Raw genomic sequence first — 9513 nt, 5'->3', positions numbered from 1 at the left:
TATCTTCAGTGGTCAATACAAAAGATTAGGATTTGAGAAATGTATTGGGCTTGTGGTATTGGTGTATGCCCATGCTTTTTAAGAGAAAGGGTTTCCTACTGTCCTTATCATGGGGCTTTCAATTTTCCTGCAAAATGGTCTGTAGCTCTCATCTTCAGAGTCCCATGTCTTCCTTTTGGGGCATGGTGTTGAATCAGCAGGTTCCCTAAGATGTGAGAACACTGTTGTGAGGATTTGGAAGTTTGCAGGGGCCAGAAAATGACCCATAAATGTTTGCGAGAGTCGTTCTCCAGTGACATCAAACGATTCGCATTTGGGAAAAGGTTGTGGCTGCTGGCAACCAACCTTCACCAAGTTTTTCTTTCATGAGTAATGCATTTTGCCCAATTGGGGAAGGTGGGCACTGGTTCTCATGCCCCAACTGTTCACACTTTGTGCCATCCAACTTTGGTTCTAGCTTATTACTTCTGAATTTCTAATATAACATAGGAGTTTTTTAATTTGTCTTGGAGAAAAACAAGCAATAGATCGCCAACGTCTCATATGAGAAGAGGAAAAATAAATCCTGCCTACGAATATCTTGCCACATGATAGAATAGAAGTACAAACTCAAAAGAGAAGTAATAGAATAGAAGTACAAACTCAACAGGGAAATCCTAATTATTCCATTGAGATTATTCCATGATAACAGAAATACAGCACCATCGGGGAAAATACACAGCAGAGCGATGAGTGCAAATCAGAAGTTCAAATTCACTCAATGGACTAAAACGATCCATGATTTTTATTTTTTCTAGTAGTGGAAACCAAGTTGAAGTCTTCAGATTATTTCGTCCCCTTGTTTTTCCATTTGAACTTCTTTCCCATCGCCCTCAAGATTTATGCACTTGTACCACTTTGCACAGACCAAATAGATTACAAAGTCAGCAGCAGTCAATATTGCGATGAGGAAGTAAAACCTGTCCATGTGACCAGAATTAAGGTCTTCCGGGATCCAACCGGCGTTATCACCTTTAGCTGTAATGCCCATCACCATATTAACCAGCATGCTACTAACATAATTGCCAAGTGAAATTGAAGCCATGCAAAGTGAGCTTCCAAAGCTTTTAATCCCATCCGGAGCTTGGCCGTTAAAAAACTCCAACTGACCTACATACATGAAAACTTCAGATGCGCCAACAAGAATGTACTGTGGAGTTTGCCAAAAGATGCTCAAAGAGCTAATCTGCTCTGTGGGAACAACCCTTTTAAGCCTTTCGAGCTCCGTGACACCAGCTGCAACCATCGCTAGCATTCCTATCACAAGCCCAATTCCCATTCTTTGAAGCTCGGTTAAACCCTTTGGCTTCCCACTGAGTCTCCCAGCCAAGGGGACAAGAATTCTCCGGTAGATTCCAGTGCAGATAAGGACACTGCAGATGTCAAATACAGACATGCTAGCAGCCGGGAGGTGGAAGTTTCCAAAGTTGGAGTTCATTACAGCTCCTTGCTCCACAAAGAGTGAAGCCATCTGAGTGAACACAACTGAGTAAATGATAGTGCATAGCCATATGGGGAACATTCTAAGAACACATTTGGCTTCTTCAACTTGTGTTACAGTGCATAGTCTCCACGGATTCTTTGTGCCACATTCATCTTTCTCTGTCATTGTAGCTGCCTTGTCTAAGAACCTGATCATAAAAAGAAAGCACATTCAAATACATAAAACAAATAAATCAACATATTAGTTCAGTGTCATGTATCAGCCTAGCTATTACTTCATGGTGTTATAAAAAATTTCAATACTTACTCAAAATCATCGCTATGAAGAATTTTCCTGCTCCCTTTAATGGCTGATTCTGATCCTTCAACCTCATACAATTCGGTTGCATCTGCGGGAACAACGTCCCATTTCTTAGCTGCAGCTATAAATACTTGAGCAACTCTTGGCAAAGGGTTGCCATGAGGTTTTATATACCGATATCCCGGTGTTCCCATTAGAAATGACAGCAGGGCTATAATAGCAGAACCAGTTGACAACCAAAAGCCTAGCGTCCATTTACCCGAATCTTCATAATAAACTAAAATGGTGTTCGAGAAGAGAGATCCAAGATTAAGTGCGAAGTAAAAATAAGAGAAGAATGCTGCCTTTGAAGTCCTATCCTTAGGGATCCTCTCATTGAATTGGTCTGCTCCAAAGGTGGCTAGTGTTGGCTGGTGGCCACCGTATCCAAAGGCTACCAAGTATATTGATAAGTAGAAAATGACAATACCAATGGAAGAAGTCGGCTCGCAAATTACTTCTCCATCACCGCAACCGTTGGGCTTGATCAAGAAGAACCAAGATGATAGTGACAATAGCACCAAACCCTGGTGAAGGAAAATAAATTGTTAGCAAGATGAAACTTAGATTTGGAAGTAATAAGAATAATCAGGGCTGCGGTTGCAAATACCAGTACAAGAACCAACTGAAAGATGGCACAGGTCAAGTATCGGCCCCAGTACGAATCGCTGAGGAATGCACCAATCAATGAACACATATAAACAGTCCCAGTCCACTTGCTAACATTATTAGCAGCACTGGCATTATCTTGATCAAGAACTCTGGTTAAAAACAATACCAAGTTTACTCCAACACCGAAAAAAGCCAGTGTTGCTAGGCCCTGATTCGCTGTGCCATCGGAAGAAGAAGGAAAGGAAAAATTAAGGTCAATGCAGGAAACGAAAACCAGTTTATAAAAAATATATATGTTTAAACTTTTACAGTGAAAGAACAGATTATCGGTGATTTTTTGGGTACCTAACAAGAGAATTGCTAATTTCCACCCTCCTCTCTTCTTGGAATCATTGCCCTCAAGAGAAAGAATCTCCTGCCCATTTTCCTTGTAGTCTCTGTCGACAGCTTCTAATTCGCTACTATTTCCTTCTCTCACCTGTTGAAAATTCATTTGCAAAAGAGAGTTTGAGACAACCCAAAACTAAATGGACAAAAATATTGCAAATATTGCACAAGTTGAATCGAACCTAGTAGGTGATGAATAAAGTTATGTAGTAATTCCAACATTGACAGTTGTACCCGTGAAAATTGTTTAATCTATATGTTCATTTACTTGTGGACAAATTGAGAACATAATTTTTTTTTCTTTTGAGTATAAAAGAACTTTAATTCGCCAAGAGTAGGAAGTTTTCCATGTGGGATTCTAACGGGTGCAGTGAATCTTTGCATTAATAAGCAGTATGTACTAACCTTTAGTACAACATCATTGGTAGACTTAGGCAAGTCCATTGTGGCCATTGAAGCTCTTTTCTGCAGAACAACAAACCGAATTAGCAGTTACAAATAAATGAGTAAAACAACTAAAAATTCTAGTAATAAACTAACAAAAGGTATATGTCATAATTTCAAACCTTAACAGAGAACTTAAAACTAAAACAAATAGAAATAGTTTCGTAAATTTTTATTTGCTGTTTTGATCGTGACATAGTCACCATGGAAAGACAAATTAAGGAGAAGGATGAACAAAACGTGCCATCATCATTAAAGTAACTAAATCAACTGGCTGAAGCACTTAAAGCAGGAAAAAAATAAAAATAAAATAACAAGTGGGAAATTCAGAGTGCTTGCATACTAATTATTATGAAGAGTAGAACTCACTCAAGAGTAATCAAAAAGAAGAAGAAGATGATGATGATGGCAATGCTGGAGATTAGAGAAGCTAAGGAAAATGCATGTAGCAGGAGAAGTTGATAAGGAGAATACTGAGAAAAAAGGAATGACACAGAGGAGAATATATAGAAAAATAAACACACACATGCAGAGAGAGAGAGAGAGAGAGAGGGTCAATTTCAAACAGTGTTATGATCATTGATAACAGAAACAAAAGACATTAGGAGAAAAGAGAGAAAATATTGGTGGAAGGAAGAGAAGGAGAGTAAGTGGCTCTGAGCCAACGAATGGGTCTTTTATTCTAAGAAATTTTTCTTGAGTGGAACATTAAGACCTTCTGAAAACGACGTCATCTTTTCTCTGTGAAGTGCTGTAATTTGAATGAGCATTTGCTCTTTCTGATAAGTTCTGTTCTCAATTTACTGGTGTTTTCACTTTGGGTTTATTGGTTTAATGCATTCTCATTTCATACATGAATTGAGTGCAACACTATATTATTGCATCTCCATCCACAATGAACAGATGCAAATAGTGCTTCGGGAAGGATCAGATAGGCAAAATTTGACTAAGGAGAGAAAACTGAATGAGTATTTCTATTATATGTGTATTGAGTTCTGTATTGAACTCCATTGATTTTGGAAAAACTTGAAATGAACTTATCCTTGAACTCAAAAGCAAATGGCAAGGAAGTTTCTATTCTTTGTTCCTCTCTCAAATGCTACCATTAATCCTACCCAGAAAAGGGGAAAAATGAAAAAAGAAAAATGAAAATCTTAAAAAGTGAAAACGAAAATCTGCTAGCTATAATGATTTCAGCATAATCCTCTGATGCGGTCATTATGGTGCTGTCATCCATTAAAATTTGATGAAGTTCTCTTTTTAGTGCATCTTAGGCAGCGTTTGGCTCATAATTGGAATAGGAGGAATTCACTATAATCAAATACTGAATGTCACATTCCTTTCTCATATTTTGTTCCACACATAATTGAAATTGAAATTATGTTATAATGTTTAGTATATATATATAGACATTGGAATTAGAAATGAGTCTAATTTAACAATTAAGTTATTATAATATAAAAAATATATTTAATTAATTTAATATGAGATAATAATATTAAAAATATATAATTTTTATATAACATTATTTTTTAAGCTATATAATAAATATTTTTTTTATAATAAAATCATTTTAACAATCATATACTTGATAATAATTTGCATATTATATTTTATCATATTTTTTTATAATTATTATTTTGTTTTAACTATATTATTAATATTCTATTTTATCTTATATTTTATAAGTACTATATTTTAATATGTAATTTCTTAAATGTAAATAAAAATCCCATACCTTATAACACCGTAACATAATTTATTATCTAATATAAAATAATAATATAATAAACAACCACCGCAGCATTATTTTTGTTATACAAAGTATTTTTTTTTGTATATTATATCATTATTTAAAGTTACCATTATATATTTTTATTAAAAATTAATATTGTATCTTATTTTAAGGTTATATGTAATAACATAAAAATTAAATAATCATACCAAAATTATGTCGTAATATTCTATAATTGAATATCATTCTATTACTTTTTGTGTTATTATATATAATATAAATATTAATAATAAACTCTTGGGGTTGCTCAAGTGGTAAGGTAAGGGTCTTGTCTACCGCATGGTCGAGGGATCGAGCTCTGCTACCCCTGAGAATAGATTCAAGATTTACCGAGATATTGGTGGTGGGGTCTGCTAAAGATCTCCCACGTTTGATGTCACATCATGCATGATGTCCAATGAGGTGTGATGGTGGCAGGAGTTGACGAGTTATCAATAATAATAATAATGCTTAAAATATTTTATATTAAAAATATTATTATATATTTATATTTAATGGTGTCATAATATTAATATTGTTTTCTAGATTTAGATAATATATGTTTTATTATATATATATATATATATATATATATATATTATTACATTATACCATATATGTGCCTGTGTATATCTAATAGACAATAGTAATATATATTCTATATTATAGCATTACTAGATTTTATTATTATAATTGAAGATAATAATTAATATTTTGATTTATTTTATTTTTGAGATTATAAATAATAATATAATAAATAAAAAATCATACCACAAATATATAATAATATTTTAACATTTAATATTTTTTATTTAATTTATATATATTATAATAATATTATATATAATAAAATTACTATTAATGATAGTTTAATATTTATATTAATATATATAATAATATTTTAAATGTTAATAATGATATAATAATATTAATATTGTTTTTAAAATCTATGTAATATATATTATATTAATATAAATTATCATATTATAACAAATACTGTGTTTTTAAGAATTAGGATTTAATTCTGGAGTAAGAGTCAGGAATCAAAATGTAAGCAAAATGAGGAATCTCATTCTAGCACGGAATGGGAAATGAAATGAAATTATTGTAAAACAAATGTTAAGAATGGAAATTAACTATTTTGAGCTAATTCCCAAATACCAAACACCGCCCTAATCTTGACTCAAGGGTTCAATTAAAACTTCTTTGGAGCTTAAAAAATGCGAGAAAGTAGGAAGAAAAATAAAATAAATAGCAAATCAATAAATAGAGTTTTGACTTTACATCTAATTAGTATTTTATTTTTTTTATTTTTTAATCATATTAGAACAAATTTTTTATTTTTAATATTAGTTACTAAAGAGAGGAAGTACAATGAAAATGCATTTCCTTTTTATTCTCCTTTTCTTTCTTTTACTTGACCGAAATTCTTGATCCAAACATGATTTAAGGATTTTGTTTAGAGAAAGGAAAAGAAAACAAAAAAAAAAATTTATTATATTTTCTCTCTATATTAAATGTTATTAAAAATAAAAAAATCTAAATAGTATAACTAAAAATTAAGAAAAATCAACTGCAAATAGTTTGTAAATCAACTTTTTGTTAATTTAGTATATTTTCTATTTTCTTTCTCACTTTCTTTGATTACCAAAACATTAAAAAGTTATTTTAAAAAAAAAAATTCTTTCTTTTTTCTAATATTTTTCACGTTCCAAATGAGCTGTAAAAGAATTACATAACCAAATATGTGAAACTAGACATAAACGTTAATTTTAATAAGTAAGAATGCTTATATTATGATTTACGAACTTGATTGATTAATTTCATAGGAACAAAAAGATAAATTTTCAACAATACAAAATAGTTATCTACACCGATATCCCAATCAAACTATAATGCAGGATGGCATGTCAATTGCATGTACTTTGAACCATCAAATTCATTAGATTGGTTTTTAATTTGTTTGAGAACTTCAGAGATCAGATTATGTATAAAATGCGAATTCTCCTATTTTCTCTTCCTTCACTTATGAATTATGAGAACCATAAAAAAATGGGCTTATTATATATTTGGAGAGGTCTTGAATTTGAATTTGTATTGAATTTTGATAAGATATAATATAAAATTGTATTGAAATTTATCCAAATCTAAATTCAAGATTCGAATATCCATGTTCCCAAACATAACATTAGTGTAGAAACTTCTCTTTTGTTTAGTTAGACGGCTCACAGGGCTAGATTAGCCTAGCTTGACTTATCCGCTCAAGCTCAAATGTTTCAATCGGAGCTCAAGCTATAATGAAGCTTAAATAGTTGAGTTTGAACTCAAATTGTAGCATCAGTATAACTCAAACTCGATTTGATCTGAGCTTATTTAATAATAAACAAGTTGATCTCGTGTATAGTTCAAAAGTTTGGTTTCAAGCTTGGGAATGTTTTATTAGCTTTTTAAAAAAAATTTAATTGTATTTTTGCATTGTAAAAATAAAGTAAAATAATTTTAAAATATATGATAAAGATAATCTAAGAAAAATATGCTTTAAATTTTAAAAATCAAATATGTTTACTACCTAACACCAAGCTTATTTGTCAAGTTAGCTTATGAGCCTAATTATTGAGCCTCCTCCCGAACTCTTAAGGAGAAAGCTTGTGAGCTACTTAAGCGAGCTAATAGAGCCAAATTCGAGAGCCTTATAACCCAACTTATGATTTAGCTCAACCTTAACTCATTTAGTTGACGAACTCTAAATATAAGTTAACTCATTCAAGTTGTCGTCACACTTCTGTTATTTTCAATATTCTAAAATGTTTGACATTCGTCCAGTAGGGCCAACTCAAGTGGTAAGGACGACTTATTACTTTGGTGACTCTAAGGTCACAGGTTTGATTTTCCCTTAAGACATTACGCCGATGAATTATCAGGGGTGCATTAATAGATAGATGGCTTTCACCCTTCCGAGTTTGGTGTCGCACCATAGTGTCTAAGATGGCACGATAGTGCCTAGAGTCCCTAGGTTATAAAAATAAAATAAAAAAATCTAACATTCAATTTAGTTTAAGTTTTACAAAAATAAGATACGTCAACTACATGATTCATGAACGGTCAATTTTTCATAAGAGTTGTCTCGATTATGAGAATTAATTTATTTTTAATATTATATTATGAAAGAAGTTCATTTCCATCTCTCTCACACATGCTCATGCTAGAAAATATCTTCTACTTCTTTATGACATTTAGTTTGATCAACTACATTATAATAGTATTCACTCATGCTATTTTCAAATATTGAGATTTTCACGATTGAACCATTTTAATAACTTCTTTCGAGTTAATAAACCGTTTTACATTTTAAAAATATAAAATAACTAATAATTACATTTTCTATATCATTATGAAGAAAAGAAAAAGAAATATTCACATACGTTGCATGCAGCTTTTGCTATTACAAATTAACATAAGCGTCCATCACTGAAACCCTAAATAAATAAATAGGGAAAAAAACTGCAAGTATATATTTCACCAAAAAAAAAAATTATATAAATTTAATTTCAAAAATCATGAATTATTCATTATTTATTAGGAGAGTGAAGTTAACGGACCTTTTACGGAACTTGGTGACGGACAAAACAATGAGCTCCGTCACCGAACCTGACTCCGGCGACGGCGAAGAACGGGTGTCGATGAGCACCGGCGGCGGCGACGTGAGCCGCCTCTGGGAAATCAATCGTGTGCTCGCCCCGTTACTGAAGAACCCGCCGGTGAACGCTATTGTCATTTATGGTGAAAAATTACTTATCTCCGATTATAACCCCCGACGGGAAAAGCCGCTTAATTACAAAACCCTCTTCTCCTGCTGCTTTTTCTTATTGCTTATGCACATTCTCAATCCAAACAGAGCCTCTGAGGACCACTCTTCCTTCTTCAAAATTTCTCGCAGAGAGAGAGAGAGAGAGAGAGAGTGTGTGTGTGTGAGAGAGAGAGAGAGAAAGAGAGAGAGATCATCAGTAACAATGGTGGATGGACCGATGAGGGGGAGAGAGAGAGAGAGAGAGATTTAAGAAGGTGAAGGGATGGATGTGTGAAGCTGTTACATAACAACTTCCCTTGGAAAGCTCCCACGCTTTCTCCGCATGAACCGAGACCATATCTCACGAACAACGACCCTAGCTTCCTTTCTGTTTTGATTTCCTGCTGTGAACGTCCACGTGCGTCCGCATTGGGTTGTCATGCCTTGGACGCATGCTGTCCGTTGGACTCGATTTGAATCTCTTGTTGAGATGTGATCCGATGGATACAAATAAAGCGACACATCAAAATTAAAATTTTATGATTCACACCATTAATTTTACAGCTAAAATTATCTTTCATAAAATAAATAAATAAACGTCAGTTTAAGAATTTAATTTAATTTTATATATAAACAATTAATTTTTACCCTATTTTTGTCTTACGATATTTAAAAAGACATAGATAT

The 9513-nt window shown here is 32.5% G+C and overlaps 1 protein-coding gene across 1 annotated transcript; it reads right to left on the bottom strand.

The window, feature by feature from the left end:
• Window positions 1–526: 526 nt before the first annotated feature.
• LOC131148854 (protein NRT1/ PTR FAMILY 7.1) lies at window positions 527–9189 on the bottom strand. The gene is made up of 6 exons (XM_058098791.1): window positions 8639–9189; window positions 3227–3286; window positions 2780–2912; window positions 2433–2650; window positions 1790–2349; window positions 527–1670 (listed from the first exon to the last, which is right to left on the bottom strand). Exons 2-6 carry the CDS (start codon window positions 3272–3274, stop codon window positions 821–823), a joined length of 1809 nt encoding a protein of 602 aa, XP_057954774.1. The 5' UTR covers window positions 3275–3286; window positions 8639–9189; the 3' UTR covers window positions 527–820.
• Window positions 9190–9513: the final 324 nt, after the last annotated feature.

Source organism: Malania oleifera, chromosome 2, assembly GCF_029873635.1.
Source record: "Malania oleifera isolate guangnan ecotype guangnan chromosome 2, ASM2987363v1, whole genome shotgun sequence".
In the NCBI taxonomy this organism is placed as follows: Eukaryota; Viridiplantae; Streptophyta; class Magnoliopsida; order Santalales; family Ximeniaceae; genus Malania; species Malania oleifera.
This window is presented reverse-complemented; position numbering and strand designations above follow the sequence as displayed.

What these genes read in the sequence shown, in the direction of transcription:
- LOC131148854 (XM_058098791.1), bottom strand. Translation starts at nt 3,274, where the DNA reads ATGGCCACAATGGACTTGCCTAAGTCTACCAATGATGTTGTACTAAAG. An exon ending in CCAATGATGTTGTACTAAAG is followed by an intron (nt 2,913 to 3,226) that starts GTTAGTACATAC and finishes AATTTTCAACAG; the next exon opens with GTGAGAGAAGGAAATAGTAG. An exon ending in ATTAGCAATTCTCTTGTTAG is followed by an intron (nt 2,651 to 2,779) that starts GTACCCAAAAAA and finishes CCGATGGCACAG; the next exon opens with CGAATCAGGGCCTAGCAACA.